The 16629-nt window shown below is 22.1% G+C and overlaps 4 protein-coding genes across 19 annotated transcripts in view; 3 read left to right on the top strand and 1 right to left on the bottom strand.

The window, feature by feature from the left end:
* Window positions 1-2588, top strand: part of LOC108001153 (zinc finger C4H2 domain-containing protein) — a 243898-nt gene extending 241310 nt beyond the window's left edge. For 11 of the 14 annotated variants that reach the window (XM_062081018.1, XM_062081020.1, XM_062081017.1 and 8 more), the window contains 4 exons: window positions 1188-1359; window positions 1431-1612; window positions 1682-1891; window positions 2050-2588. In XM_062081018.1, the coding sequence (XP_061937002.1) occupies window positions 1188-1359; window positions 1431-1612; window positions 1682-1891; window positions 2050-2179 (694 nt within the window). In that variant the 3' untranslated portion in view covers window positions 2180-2588. Of the gene's footprint in view, window positions 1-605; window positions 1000-1187; window positions 1360-1430; window positions 1613-1681; window positions 1892-2049 lie in introns of those variants that run through there. The other 3 variants (XM_017062028.3, XM_017062030.3, XM_062081019.1) reach the window with 3 other exon arrangements.
* LOC108001150 (major facilitator superfamily domain-containing protein 8) lies at window positions 411-8385 on the bottom strand. Of its 3 annotated transcripts, XM_062081008.1 has the most exons (12): window positions 7893-8385; window positions 6333-7629; window positions 5696-5907; window positions 5477-5624; window positions 5166-5409; window positions 4866-4954; window positions 4578-4797; window positions 4402-4501; window positions 4197-4331; window positions 4014-4123; window positions 3745-3888; window positions 411-650 (listed from the first exon to the last, which is right to left on the bottom strand). In XM_062081008.1, exons 3-12 carry the CDS (start codon window positions 5725-5727, stop codon window positions 613-615), a joined length of 1260 nt encoding a protein of 419 aa, XP_061936992.1. In that variant the 5' UTR covers window positions 5728-5907; window positions 6333-7629; window positions 7893-8385; the 3' UTR covers window positions 411-612. The 3 variants fall into 3 exon arrangements, with proteins under 3 accessions (XP_061936992.1, XP_061936991.1, XP_016917514.1); XM_062081007.1 differs by lacking the exon at window positions 411-650 and having other exon boundaries at window positions 2520-3888; XM_017062025.3 differs by lacking the exons at window positions 411-650; window positions 5696-5907; window positions 6333-7629; window positions 7893-8385 and having other exon boundaries at window positions 2520-3888; window positions 5166-5369; window positions 5477-5616.
* A 45-nt stretch (window positions 8386-8430) lies between these two features.
* On the top strand, window positions 8431-14609 carry LOC108001138 (DNA (cytosine-5)-methyltransferase PliMCI). Its single transcript, XM_062080993.1, has 15 exons — window positions 8431-8780; window positions 8854-9427; window positions 9509-9872; window positions 9953-10279; window positions 10372-10524; window positions 10615-11074; window positions 11146-11763; window positions 11849-12175; window positions 12250-12401; window positions 12506-12840; window positions 12935-13046; window positions 13132-13281; window positions 13426-13592; window positions 13780-14020; window positions 14103-14609. The coding sequence occupies exons 1-15, from the start codon at window positions 8654-8656 to the stop codon at window positions 14328-14330; spliced, it is 4335 nt and encodes a 1444-aa protein (XP_061936977.1). The 5' UTR covers window positions 8431-8653; the 3' UTR covers window positions 14331-14609.
* A 144-nt stretch (window positions 14610-14753) lies between these two features.
* On the top strand, window positions 14754-16466 carry LOC108001156 (calcium load-activated calcium channel). The gene is made up of 4 exons (XM_017062038.3): window positions 14754-15397; window positions 15500-15577; window positions 15699-16018; window positions 16116-16466. Exons 1-4 carry the CDS (start codon window positions 15337-15339, stop codon window positions 16206-16208), a joined length of 552 nt encoding a protein of 183 aa, XP_016917527.1. The 5' UTR covers window positions 14754-15336; the 3' UTR covers window positions 16209-16466.
* The last annotated feature ends 163 nt before the right edge of the window (window positions 16467-16629 follow it).

Here is a 16629-nt window from a genome sequence, read left to right as displayed (position 1 = left end):
AAATCTTTTCAAAGAGATACATGACTAGAGATATGCGCGCTCCATTTGAAAGCGTCAATATATAATTTTACCGTATGAGATATATAAATATTTTTATAAAGAATGATAATCTAGATTTTTCTCTAATTCGTAAAAAATATCAAATATTATTAAACGATTTTGTTTAGGAAAAGAATCTTTACTAAGATTGTAAAAAGGAAAATATCGCACTATCGTAAAATTTGATGAAGTTATCAATTGAGTTTCATTTAAGTTCTTATATTCTTTAGATATACTAAATTTATTTATAGATAATATACACAATTTATTTGTAACCGATTATACATTTTAATTGAATAATTTTTAATCAAATAGATTAGTAAATAATTTTAATAGATTAATAAATAAAGATGATTAATTAGTTGATGAAATTCAAGAATAAAATTAATTTATTAAAATATAATCACAACTTTTGATAATAAATTTTTTATCTGTTATGAGCATTTTAAACTTATATACTTTCATAATTAATTTTATCAGATTGCGATAAAATATTGTTAAATTTATTTATCTTATATACTTTCAAAATAAACCGCTCTTTTGTTAGTTCAATGATGTATCGTTGAATGGCGTCTACATCCATCTGTATCTTAGAATTTGTTGTTTCTGATCTATAAAAAGACATCTGTCACTGTAATTTATGATATTAATTATGTTCATTGTGTTGAATGTCAACGAAATTGGTTAATTTCCAAAAACATAATTACAAATACAACGATTTTATTCGTTTTTCAATGAAAATATAGTGCATATATAGAATTCAATTCTATCCTAAATATTTTATCCGGGATGCCTTGACGAAAGAAATTTTATTTCTGAGCTTGTTGCATTTATTTTATAAACAAATTATCTTCCGTTTGACAAAGTTTGTCTAAGCAAAAGTGTTAGGAAAAGTTTAACGATGTCAGCCACTGAAACTACGGTTATTTTTGCAAAACTAGAAGCGTTGAAAGACATTAAGTACATATAAAAATTTGTTCGTCTATATGAAATTTTTTTTAAATATGATATAATTTTTTAAATAATCTAAAAATTTTAAAATAACTTTTAAAATAACAGATAGCATATAATAATATAATAAATAATAATATGATTCAATTTATTTTTTGTGAAAAAAAGCTTTAAAATACATATATATATTTTGTTAGGTCAAAAACACTTCAATTGGAAAAAATGAAACAAAGAATTTTGCAAGAAGTAGAACAGACTGAACAAGAAGAAAAATGTTTGCTAGAATATAAACAGGAAATGGATCTTCTTATGCAAGAAAAAATGGCACATGTTGAAGAATTACGACAAATACATGCAGATATAAATGCGGTATAATAAAATATGGATTTAATATTGTTTTTCAAATAAATTATATATAACTATTTATATAATTGTGTTAGATGGAAGCTGTTATCAAACAAGCAGAAGAAGCTAGAAATAAAGCAAGAGAGACTGCAAAATTAATTCACAATAATGATTATCAACCTTTAAAACATGATATTGATCGTATGCGTAGAGAATTTTTAGGATTGGAAAGGTTACCAGAATTATATGAAACAGAATCTGATCTCATTTCACCAGAGTAAGTTAAATAAAAACAAATATATATTATATCAATTGCATTATTACTAGAAAAATTATTTGTTTATAGTTATTTTGACCGTCCAATGCAAAAAGCAGAATGGAGAGTAGAAGTAAGAGGAGAAGATTTATTACCTCCTCTTACTTTACATCATCCTGGTCATCCAGGTGGTTCAACACCTTTTCTTGCTCCTCAACCTCTTCAAGGTCCAAGTAAGCCAGAACCAAGACCATTACCACCAGCCCCAGGCCCACCTGCTCCAACATTCAGGTACCACTGGTATATCGCAATTTTATATTATATTACTATATAATACATAAGTTACCAAATTAATTTTAAATCAGATATATATTTAATTTTATATAAATCTCAATAATAAAAATATATTATATATGTATATTAATATATTAGTTTTTACATTTCATCTTTCTTTTTAGGCAACAACCACCTCCTATGAAATCATGCTTATCATGTCACCAACAAATTCATAGAAATGCACCAATCTGTCCTCTTTGTAAAGCTAAATCTCGATCACGTAATCCCAAGAAACCAAAGAAAAAAGATTAATAATTATAAGTGTTATTTATATAAAATCAACCATTTCAGTCATATAATTCTAAGAATACATGTTAATGTTTTTTATAACTTAAAATAATTCAATTCCTATAAAAACATCCATTTACATAAAATGTATGTATTTATAGTAATGTTTTTAACTTTTTGTAAAAATTATTTTTCATTTTTACAATATCTATATCAACAATTGTAAGACATTAAATTGTCATAATAATTGACAATTAAATAATTTTTACTTTCATTAAGACATACAAATAAATTTAAATGTTTTATGATTTTAATTAATTTTCATAAATCTGAAATTGCAATCCTAATTTTTTAATACAATATATATATATTGCTTTATCCATATTCTTTATTGTATACATTATTTAAGAATATAATTATTTTAGAAAACATATATACACTTTATACTTATTTCACTAAAATTATAATTTTATTTAATTTTAAATGATTATATTAATTATAAAAATTTAAAATTCCTTATTTTGTAAATCTTATATATAAAATCTTTTTAATTTATAATATTCACTGAGTTTATTCAAATATAAATTCTTATTCAATTACTTGTGGTAAGTACAAATTCAAATTATTTAATAAAAGACATTTGCAATCTTCAAATTTCATAGCACCCTTATTTTTTAGATATAAATTGAGCAAAATATCAGTCTTTTCATATGAAATGAATATTTATATAAATTTGAAAACTTTTATATTATATATTTTCTTTTTGTTATAAAATTATTGAGTATTTAAAAATTTATTATAGTTGTAATTTTTATATGCTTGATAATATCATAAATTTCTATTTCTTTTTTTTTAGCACAACTATTAAATATAAATTATTGACAATATTGTATACATATAATTTTAATTGTAATTTTAATTAAATAAAATTCGAATTATATAGTGATAATTTGATTGTAAAATCATTATAAAAAAAAAAGTTGTTTATGTGTTTCTAAAAACTATTTTCATAATTTTAATTATATTCTTTCATTTTTTGTATATTTATTTATAACCTATGAATTATATATTTAAAACATGTATTAAAAATCTGTAAATATCCATAAAAAATATACTTAAATTTTATATCATAATTGCATTTATACACTGTAATTCTAAATTGTTGTTCAATATATATTTATATATTGAGATATATAATCTTATAAAAATTAAAATTTTTCTTTTAGAGTATATTAATTACTACATTTTATCACATTCCTCATTTTTATTGCTTTTTTGTGCATCATTTAAATCTTGAATATCATTAGATTTGAGATGAACTAATGGAATTTCCATATCTTTTGATAGAATTGTTGCTTTTGGTGGAACTAATCGTTTGTTTACAATTTGTAACCATGACATACATACTACCAATGTTAATCCAGTAATACCAAAGGTATGATATGTTCCAAAACGAGTATAAATTACACTAACAAATACTGGACCTAAGACACGAGAAGCACATCCAGCACCTGTCATAAAACCCATCCAAACACCTTGTGGACGAGGTCCTAATACTTTACTGAAGATAGTTTGTATTAGAGTAATACCTAATGGATATCCTATAGTAGTGAATCCATATCCAATAAAAAACTGTACAGGTGTAAGTTGTGGTGTATAGCTACACCATTCTTGAGTACTTGGACATCCTACAATTTCTGTCCCATTGAAATTTTTTGTAATATTATTAAATGCTATAAAATATAATAAATATATAATATTTAAAAATTTATTATTAACTTTAAAATTGATTTAATATTTTGAAGTTATTAAATATTATATATAATATAAATGAAATGCTATGTTCATGTATACTTACATTCCAGATAAGCAATTTTTGGAGGACCTGGTCCCCATGGAATACATAAAATCCTTCCTATTACCATAAATAAAAATCCACCCCATAGCATTACCTTACGTTCATTAAATCTAAAAATATTTAAGAGATAAATCAAAATCATAAAAAATCATTTTTTATAACATTTGTATAAATAGTTTATACTTTTTGCACAAAGGTTCAATCATAACAAATGTAATGCATGATACAACAGCTCCAATACTCATTAATATACCCATGTAATATAAAGCTTCTGTTTTTGACCATGCAAATTGATCCATAGTTAAAGAAGTACCAAGTCTGTAAAAAAAAAAAAAGAATGAAAGAAATGATTATAATATAAAAAAATATTTTATATTTTAAAACTAACGTTTCAAGAAGAACAAAATTAAATACTAAGACAAAAAATGCACAAATTAATGTCCAGGCTGCTAAATTGTCTGGTTTTATAGATTTCAATGTTTCTTCCTCTGTAATAAAAATTTTTTTTTTAATAATAATCGTAATTAATATTTGATTACTATTGTTTAATTTAAATATATTTACCAGTTTGTTTTCCTTCATTTCGCATTGCCTCGCGAATAGCAATTCGACGTTCTGTAAAATTCCATGGAAGGAATAAAATAAAATTAAGAATTCCCATTATGACATTTATCCAACCAGTCATAGTATACATATTAATAGGTATATTTATAAAATATACACCCTTTTCTCCAAGAGGTGTAACTGCAGCTTGTAAACTAGGACCTACCACAAATCCTAATACCTAACATATTTTAGAATAAGTTATATATAAAATTATATTAACATAAAAAAATATTAAATTTATATTACCTGAGCAAGAGATACCATTGAAACAGCATGTGTTCTTTCTATAAATTTTGTAGCTGCTGAGAGATAAGACCGTGCTACTGCAATATTCGCTAAAAGTATCATATTATGAAAATAAATAATAAGATTTTTATATTTAATAATATTATATATAATATTTATTATATATATATATAATATTATATATAATATTATATATAATAAGATTTAATAATATTTAATATTTAATAGATAAAATTTAATATTATTAATTAATACAAAAATATAATAAAAATAATTAAATAATATATCATTATATATTACCAGAACTAACTCCAACCAAAAACCTGGCAACTATCATATACATTTTTCGATCGCCTGGTACAATCTCAAGGATACTATATAATCCTGATGCAAATGTAAATAAAGCTAATGTTGATAAAAGTGGAAGTCTTATAGATCCTCTTTTATCTCCCCACCATCCTACTAGAGGAGAAAATAACATTTGCCCTAAAGGATTTGCTGCAACTACATATCCCATATATTCTTTACCAGCAGTACTATCCAACTACAATATTGATGTATAATATTACTATATATCAAAATTATCTTTATTTTTTCTTTATTGTATTCACCTTATCAAGATATGGCCATACTCCTGTTAGTATAATACTAAAACCCAAAGACATAAGAAACATGGTAAAATAAATTACATAAATACTTCTCCATCGTTCTTTTTTTTCAAAAACAGTTTCCAAATCATCATCCACAAAAGTATTGTTTCTGTTACAAAAATAAAACTTATTTTCTATGGTAAAAATTATTAAATATTTAAAAATTTTATAATATAATACCTTCTATGAAATAATTTTTTACACCAAGCCATTAAAAGTTATCATATAAAATTTGCATAAAAGAATAAATTATACTTTTATATTATATTCTTCTTATAAAATTACAAATTTTTTTATTTTAATTACAAACAAATATAAATTTTTATTTTTTTCTCTCTTTTTCTCTTTCCAGATTTTTCAATGTTTTTTAATTTTAATGATAATTTATAAATCTAAAGAAAATAATAAAATATGTTATTTTAATTTATTAAAAAATAATTTATAATTTTAAATAATAATTTATTAAAAAATAATAAAAATAAAATTTAATATATTTTTTTAATTTTTAAAATATTCCAAGAAATAATTCATATTTATCAACTCAGATATTTATATTAAAAAATAATTATTTTAAATAATTTAAATAATTAAATCAATTTTAAATAATTTTATCAAAAATTTTTTTTATATTTTTATATGGATATTTAAAGAAGATAATATTATTTTAAAAATTTAAAGAATGAAATGTTACTTATTTTTTTCAATAAATGATTAAACTATTATTATAAATTATCATTTAATCATTTATAAATGAATAATATATCATAAATATATCACAAATAAAAGATAGTATAATATTTTATATTATATTTATTACACAATTCTTTTTTTAAAATTTGCGCACACGCATGTCATTTAAAAATATTACAACTGCATTGAATTCGCGAACTTAAATAAAATTTGTATTCTGCATTATTGCGAATGTTGTAGAATTTATCCATATAAAGCTTTCATTTGTTAATCACGCGAACAATGTGCACTACAAGTTAGATTGATATATATATCCGAAAGTAAATGAAACGTTCAATTGACTGACTCTGTAACTATGAAGCATATGTTTTTCAATATTTATATACATATAAACTTATATATATATATATACATGTATTATCATATATTATAATCACATTCTGATATTATGTACTATCATTTTCTAATTATTTATAATTTTTTTTTCAATTTCTTAGATGTATCTTCAAACATATAATTGATATATAATATATAATATGTAACTTTTTATTTAATAAAATTTAATATATGGCAAAAAAAAAAAAAATCACATGTTCACATAACAGCTGATTGACTCATTTCCGTCTTAAATATACATATAAATGTGTATATATACATATAGATTCATACATATATATATTCATATTGTTCATATAAGATGATTATGTTATTTAAACATTATATCAATAAGAATTAACAAACATTAGAAATCTTATCATATTGCCATAGAAAATCTGATAATTAGATAAAATATAAATTATTTATTAAATTAGATCATATATTATAAAGAAATTCATAATAATCTTACATTTATTTAATGTTTTTATAAAAAATAATTAAATATTCTTGTAAAGCTTGATACAAAATTACAATGTATAAATTTAAATTAATTTTAAAGGTTAAATATTCTTGATTTTTATTAAATGCAAATTAAATATTAATTTTTTTTTAAATTATACAATAATAAATGTAAAATATATTACAATTTAATATATAAAAATATGTTTATATAACAAAATTATATAAATTCAAATAATACTTTATTATATAACGAATGGTTATGGATTAATTATAAAGCTATTTACAAAAAATTTATTATAGAATTTATAAGTTTTTTTATAAATTTAATAATTATAAGGTCTATAACGTTGAGAATAATATCGATCAGAATTCCTATATATTTCACCCCTTTCTTGGGGAAAAAAATATCTTTTTCTTCTAGGATACCAAGGATCAATGATTGGAGGTTTTTTTAATTCCATATTTTTAACTTTCATAAATTCAATATCTTTTTCTGTATACCGATCTTTGAATTGATTTTCACATTCTTCCAAAAACTTCTTTTGTTCATCAGTTAGATTTTTTTCTTCCATGATATCTTTTGACTATAAAAAAATAACAAAAAATATTTACCATTTTAAAAATAAGAACAATATCCAAAATTTTTTATTATCAATATTTTTTAACTTCTATATATTCATAGATATATATAGTATATAAAACATTGATATTATAATTAAAATTTATTTATAAAATTTTGTTTTTTATATAAGAACACTATTATTTATTTATTAACATATTTTTAAAAAAATTTTTAATATTTATAAATTTATATAATATTTATATAATACTTATTTACTTATAATACCTCTAAATAATCTATTGATTATTTAATTTAGACTTTTAGTTTATAAAATAACGATTTATGCTAGTTGGCCAAAAATTAGTCACTTCCCATAAACAAAATTTTAGTTTGATAGGTTATACTCATATTTAAAGAAGAATTGAATTTTGTATCATATCATTTATAATATATAAGATTATATTTTCTAGTAAATATTATTATTTTAAATTCAATTATATATATTACACACATTATCATATAAAATAAGTTTGTAAAAATAATTTGTATAAAGAACCAATCATAGTTCAAAGCATGATATAGAAATTAAAGAAATAAAGGATAATACATAAAATGATAATTTACTCAAACTATATTATTTATTAAATTTATATTAAAACATATTAATATTAAAATAATGCTATACATATAAAACATACACAAATCATAGAAATAAATGATAAATTATGTGAAATAAATGAAGAAAGCCTATATGCTATACTTTCTACCAATATAACATACCATTTTCATATAAACGAGCTTTAAAAAATTTTGGCGGTACAACCGACAGCATATATGTTCTTATACTTATGTGTGTGCTATTTAGCTGAAATTTGTTATACGATATTCATTAAAAATACAAAAAAAATATTCATTTATAATTATTTATAAAGTTAAAAATACATTCCTGGTGTATTTATTTCGATTTAAATATAAAAAGTTTATATTTTATAAAAAATAATATTAATAGTAGATAAATTCGATAAAAATAATCGATTTTATCCAATATGATATCTACTATCATACCAAACACCGAAACTTATGAGATAGAAAAACAAATACAAGTTGAAAATGATACGGAAGAACAACAAATATCTTTAAATAATTGCATTATAGAAGAAAATAAAAACGCAGGTAAGAACCAAATGATATTTTCAAAGAAAGTTTAACTAAATAATAAAGGTTAAATTTAATTTATTCTCATTAGTGATTGATACTATGATACTTGAAGAAAGCAATAATGATAGAAAAAAACTTCGTAGTGGGAAATACATTAGTACGAACACATCTGGTTTGAATAAAATTAATGGAAATTTAAGTAAATATGGATTATCGCAACCAAAAATGCAATCTCTTAAAAAATCTGTTAAAAGAAAAAGTAATGGAGTTGAAGAGTTAGAAACAAAATCTCTTATGTTAGCACAAAACGAAAAAGTACTATGTGATAATAAATCTGATTTGACATTAAAACAAATGCAATCAGATTCAAGTGATGAATCTGAAAGTAATATTCTTAAAAAAAATAAAACTGAAAATAATAATATAATTAATACAGAAGAATCAAAAATAATGCATCAGAAACCCTTTAATGTTCATCAAAAATGTGAATATTGTTGTCAAAAATTAACAAGCATAGATATAAAAATATATCCAGGTCATCCTAATAATGCAGTAGAAGAAATGATTGCATTAACAGATCCTAGATTATCTTTATTTACAGGAGAAGAAATTGTAATTCATGAAAGTGATGAAAGGCCACAAAATAAAATTACTCATTTCTGGTAAGAATTCTTTATAATAAAAAAATAGATAATAAATTTCTTGTTATTATGTTATGTATTATTTTATTTTTCTTTTTATAGCGTTTATGATAAAAATGGACATTTATGTTCTTTTGACACTGGTTTGATAGAAAAAAATGTGGTACTTTATTTTTCTGGATATATGAAACCTATTTATGAAGAAAACTCATGTCCAGAAGGAGGTGTGCCTACAAAAGATATGGGACCAATAAATGAATGGTGGGTGTCAGGATTTGATGGTGGTGAATTGGCACTTGTAGGATTTACTACAGCATTTGCAGAATATATATTGATGGAACCTGCTGAAGTATATTCACCATTTATGGATTCTGTAAAGGAAAAAATTTATATGAGCAAGATAGTTATAGAATTTTTATTAGATGAAATCAATCCTACATATGAAGATTTATTAAATAAATTACAAGTAAGAATTTTCATTAAAATTTAGCAAAAATAAAATATTTTAATTTTTAATTTAACTTCTATTAAAATATATTTTTTTAGACTATAGTTCCACCAAAAGGATTATCTAGATTTACAGAAGATTCTTTATTACGATATGCACAATTTATCTGTGATCAAGTTATTTCCTTTGATGCATCAGCAGGACCAGAAGATCCTTTGTTAATTACAAGTCCATGTATGCGAGCATTAGTGACTCTTGCGGGTGTAACATTAAATAAAAGGATTGCATTACGCAGAACTCAACCTAGAGATCAAAAAAATAAAAAAACAACTTGGACAAAAGCTACAACCACAAAATTAGTTAATAATATGTTTGAAACATTTTTCTCTGATCAAATAGCTACAAATAACGACAAAGAAATATCGGTATATAAAATTAAATAATGAAAATATATGAGTAATGAAAATATTAATATTAAACAACATTTTATTATAGTAAATATAATGTATCATTACAGGGACCAAAAAGACATAGATGTGGGATATGTGAAACTTGTCAGCAGCCAGATTGTGGAGTTTGTACAGCTTGTAAAGATATGATCAAATTTGGTGGATCTGGAAGAAGTAAACAAGCTTGCAACAGAAGAAGATGTCCAAATATGGCTATACAAGTAAAATATTTTAATAAATATTTCCAATCTTTATTCTAATATAGAATTCATTTTGTAACATATAATTAAGAAAATTTTAAATAATTATAGGAAGCTGATGATTCAGATCAAGAAGATGATGATTTTAATGATACATTAATAGAAAATACAAAAATTACTCAAAAAATGATTTTAAAAGAATTTAAACATGTAGAGAAAGAAATTACATGGGTGGGAGAATCTATAATAAATGATGGTCGGAGAACGTTCTATAAATCAGTTATGGTTGTTGATGAAGAAATAAAAGCTAATGATTATGTTTTAATTGAATCAAATGATCCCACTGTACCATTACAAATAGCTAAAGTCATTTATATGTGGGAAGATAAAAATGGTGCAAAATTGTGTCATGCTAATTGGTTTCGAAGAGGCAGTGACACTGTACTTGGTGAAACATCAGATTCTTTAGAATTATTCTTACTTGATGAATGTGATAATGTTCCATTTGCTTCAGTTAAATCTAAAGCTACTGTTATTTATAAAACTAATCCAAAAAATTGGAATGAATTGGGTAATTATATTTTTTATTTTTGGAATTTTATATTATTATTATAAATTAAATATCAATTAATTATATTTTAGGAAATGCAGATATATTACCAGAAGATGAAATACAAAATAAAGACGGAAAAACATTTTTTTATCAAAAAAAATATATTCCAGAAACAGCCCGTTTTGAGGATTGTTCTTTGGATCCTGAATGCCCACGAAAAGAAATCAGTCATCGGTTTTGTCCTGCTTGTATACGTTTTACTACATTACAATGTTATTATACACCAAAAGTTTTTGATCGGGAAGAAGAAAAAAATAGCAAAGAAGTGACCTATAATATAGTAAAATATAAAAATGAAGAATTTAGAGTTGGTTCTGCTGTATTTTTAATGCCAGGAGCCATAAAATATAAATATACATCTACATATCATATTTCTCAAAAAGTGAAAAAAGGAAAAGTAGATGAAGATATGTATCCTGAATATTATCGAAAATCATCAGATCATGTAAAAGGATCAAATTACGATACACCAGAACCATTTCACATTGGATATATAAATTCAATTTATGCAACAACTAATAATAAGTTAGTTGCATCATCTGATATATGGATTAAAATAAATAAAATGTATCGACCAGAAAACACTCACAAAGGACTTACATTAATGCAACAAGTTGATCTTAATATGGTATATTGGAGTGACGAAGGTAAAATATAAGTAAAATAATATTACAAAATTATATAAATTAATATAAATTGATTAATATATTTTTTTAAATAAAAACATTTTAGTTTGTGATATTAAGTTTTCGGATGTAGCTGGAAAATGTTATTTGGTATATTCAGAAAATTTAGATCAATCTGTAGAAGAATGGACTACTGCTGGTCCATATCGTTTTTATTTTTCTCAAGCATATAATGCTTCAGAAAAAACATTTGTTGATCCACCATATTATGCTATGAATATTGGGAAGTTGGGAAGTGGAAAAGGAAAGGGAAAAGCAAAATGTAAAAGTAAAAAATTAGAAACAAGTGATAAAAAAATAATTGATAAGCCTATAAATTATTGTAAAGTGCCAAAAAAGTTAAAAACATTAGATGTTTTTGCTGGTTGTGGTGGTTAGTACAATATTAAAATTGAATTGAAAAATGATTAAAGATTTTTCTAAATTAATTAAAATTGTATGTTATAGGATTATCTGAAGGATTGCGACAAGCTGGTATTGTAGATAATCAATGGGCAATTGAAAAAGATGAACCAGCTGCATGTGCATATCGACTCAATAATCCCAATACAACAGTATTTTGTGAAGATTGCAATGTACTTTTACGAAAAGTTATGAATGTAAGTTTAGCTAAAAAAAAAATAGATAATAAATAATTTAATATATATATATTATTATTATATTAATAATTATATATATATATAATGTTTTTTTATCTTTTTAGGGTGATCTTTCTGATAATAATGGACAACGTTTACCTCAAAAAGGAGAAGTAGAATTATTATGTGGCGGTCCACCTTGCCAAGGTTTTAGTGGCATGAATCGTTTTAACTCACGGCAATATTCTCTATTTAAAAATTCTTTAGTAGTATCATGTTTGTCTTATTGTGATTATTATAGACCAAAATTCTTTATTATGGAAAATGTTAGAAACTTTGTATCATTTAAAAGAAGTATGGTACTAAAATTGACATTAAGGTGCCTTGTACGAATGGGTTATCAATGTACGTTTGGTATTTTACAAGCTGGAAATTATGGTATTCCACAAACAAGAAGAAGGTATCATATATTCAACTTATATCGAATTACAAAAATTTAATATTTTAAATTAATGTTTCATATTTTTTGTTATATATTTTTAATTTTCTTTTAGATTAATAATATTAGCTGCTGCACCTGGAGAAGTTCTTCCAAAATATCCTGAACCAACTCATGTATTTAGCAAGCGAGCATGTCAATTAAGCGTTATTGTTGATAATAAAAAAGTAAGACTTTATTAGATTTATATAAAAATTAATATTATTTACTATATAAATTAGATAATTATATTATTGTATTATTTTTTAATAGTATTCATCAAATTGTGATTGGACGGAATCAGCACCATATAGAACAATCAGTGTTCGCGATGCGATGTCTGATTTACCTAACATTCGAAATGGATGGAACAATGAAGAAATAGCTTATAGTGATGAGCCAATATCACATTTTCAAAGAAAAGTAAAAAAAATTATTTAATATTAGTTTTAGTTAACATTAATATTAACATCATTAATTATTAATTATATTATATTATAAATTATATGTATCTAAAATATCTTTAATATTTATATATTTATACATTTATATATTTATATTATATAGGTAAGACCTAAAGAACCTGATGCAATATTAAGAGATCATATTTGTAAAGATATGGCTCCATTAGTTGAAGCAAGAATAGCACATATTCCAACTGCAAGTGGATCTGATTGGAGAGATTTGCCGAATATTACAGTCCGTTTAAGTGATGGAACATATTCAAAAAAATTGTAAATATATTTCATTTATAATTGTATATTACATATAATATTATATTATATATAATTATATATAATTAATTAATTTAATTATGTATATTTTTATTTATATAAATATTATAATAAATAATAAATAAAAATTAAAATTACAATTAATATATTATTAAATTAAGTAATAATTTAAATGTTTGTGTTATAGAGAATATATGTATCATGATAAGAAAGCAGGTAAAAGTTCTACTGGAGCACTTCGAGGTGTATGTAGTTGTTGCATGGGTAAAATGTGTGATCCAATTGCTAGACAATATAATACTTTAATTCCATGGTGTTTACCACATACTGGAAAACGCCATAATCATTGGGCAGGTTTATATGGCAGATTAGAATGGGATGGATTTTTTGGTACTACTATCACTAATCCTGAACCTATGGGTAAACAGGTAAATAAATGTTATCTTTTTTTTTTTTTTTAATTTTTTATTCATAAATGTTTAATTCTATTATCTATTATCTACTTCATAGGGTCGTGTTTTACATCCTGAACAAACTAGAGTTGTGAGCGTAAGGGAATGTGCACGATCACAAGGTTTTCCGGATTCTTTTCGTTTTTATGGAAATATACTTGATAAACATCGTCAAATTGGTAATGCAGTTCCACCACCATTAGGTGCTGCTTTAGGTTTCGAGATCAGGAAGTGTTTAAAAAATGACAATATATTAAAAGCAAAAATTGAAGATTTTCATGATTGATAACAATATATTATAAGTATAAACTTTATAAAAAAAACTTTATAATATTATTTAAAACCTTAATAGTAGTTTCTAAGTTAAAAGTTATTTTATCTATATAAATTTACCCATATGTGTTCAGTAAAGACATAAACAAATGTTTTTACTAGTTATATGACCAAAAGTATTATGTGATGCATATTGTTATGCAATATTAGCGGTAAAAAATGCAACGTTTATTCCAATATATGTAATAATTTTCAAGGATAAATATATCAGTATTTTAAGTTAATTTAAAAATCTAGTTTTCAAAAATTTTGTTTAATACCTTTCATATGGAATCAAAAAAATTATTGTAAAAGTTTTATTGCATATTATTGTATCGAATTATGATATTATTTAATCAATTTTAATTATCAATAATTAATAAGAAATTATATAATTATAGAACTAGAAAAGGAAGTAAAAAAAATTATAACTCATGATGAGTCAATAATTTTTTAATTATACTAAATATATAAATATTAAGGCTTTTCATATATCGATCACTTATATCAAAATGTTTCATATAAAAAATATTTGTAATTTTATCACAGTATATGTATATATTGTATCTTTTTACAGTTATATATTAAAATTATTGTTTATTTTTTATTAATATAATTTTAAAAGAAAAAAACTAACTATAAACTATGAAAAAATAAAGTTAAGTGATACAAAAAATTTATTATGAAATTTATTATGAAATAAAAATTTTATAAAAAAATTGTTTTTAATTTTTTAATTCTAAAGATTATTATATTTAAAAATATATTAATATTTAAATTTTTATAAATAAATAAATATAGTTATTTAAAAATAAATATTTTACAGTAAATATTAATGTATATATAATAACAGATAATCAAGATTAATTTTACTCCCATTCACAGTTGTTCAAGTTTGTTAAGATAGAAATGGTATTTTCAAGACATAAAATATATATATTTAAATAATTATATATTTAATAAACATTGTGTTTGTTATCATGTGGGCTGATACTATTTTAATTGTATTTATTAGTATCTGTACAGCATTATTAGGAGAAGGTAATAACATTTTAAATATTATGCGTGCGTCGTCTTAAGTTTAAGGTTATATTTTTTATTTTCATATTATACTATTTTAATTAATTTTCATATTATTAATAGGTTTAACATGGTTAATGGTTTATAGAACAGAAAAATATCAAAAATTAAAGGCTGAAATAGAAAAACAAAGTAAAAAATGTAAGTTTTTTAATAAAAATTATATTAAAAAACATTAATTCTTTAAATTTAAATATTTATGAATAAAAGTTTTAATAAATTAGTTTTAATAAATTAAATTCTTATCTTTAATTAATTTTAGTGGAGAAAAGAAAAGAAGCACATGGAGATTCATTAGATAAACAACAGAAAAAAAAAATTGAACGAGAAGAAGAAAGATTAAAAAATAATAATAGAGATTTATCTCTTGTAAAAATGAAATCAATGTTTGCAATTGGATTTGCATTCACAGCTCTTTTAAGTATGTTTAATAGCATTTTTGATGGTAGAATTGTGGCAAGATTGCCTTTTGTTCCAATTAGTTGGATACAAGGTTTATCACATAGAAATCTTCCAGGAGATGACTATACAGAATGTTCATTTATTTTTTTATATATATTATGTACTATGAGTATTAGACAGGTAAATTCATACCTTTCATATTTTTTTGTTTTCATTTTAATTTTATTATTTTATAATGTTTTATTTTAATTTTTATTTAAATAATAATTGGTTGCAGAATATTCAAAAAATGCTTGGATTTGCTCCCTCTAGAACTGCAAGTAAACAAAGTGGAAGTATTTTTGGTCCTCCACCTCAGCAATTTAAATAAATTTGAGCAAATATTAAATTATAAATTCATATATATATATATATATATATATATATATATATATAAAATTTGTTATTTAATTATTATTTAAATTTTTATACTATAAACCTTGATAAAATATTTAAATGTTTATGAATAATTAATATTAAAGTTATAATTAATATTGATTAAAATTACATATATTACAATATAAATTTGCTATATTACTATATTACACTTGCTCTATTTAATTAAATATAATAAATTAAGTATTCAGTACTGTGATGTTTTTTTTTTTAATTAAACTTTATATAATACATTATATTAATGTAGATTATAAAATTATTAATATTTAAACATTAATTGTTAACGCTTTTGAAAAAATTATATACTATTAATAAAATGGATAACTATAAACATAAAAAACAATGACTTTATATAA

This window comes from Apis cerana, linkage group LG10 (genome assembly GCF_029169275.1).
Source record: "Apis cerana isolate GH-2021 linkage group LG10, AcerK_1.0, whole genome shotgun sequence".
Classification (NCBI taxonomy): domain Eukaryota; kingdom Metazoa; phylum Arthropoda; class Insecta; order Hymenoptera; family Apidae; genus Apis; species Apis cerana.
This window is presented reverse-complemented; position numbering and strand designations above follow the sequence as displayed.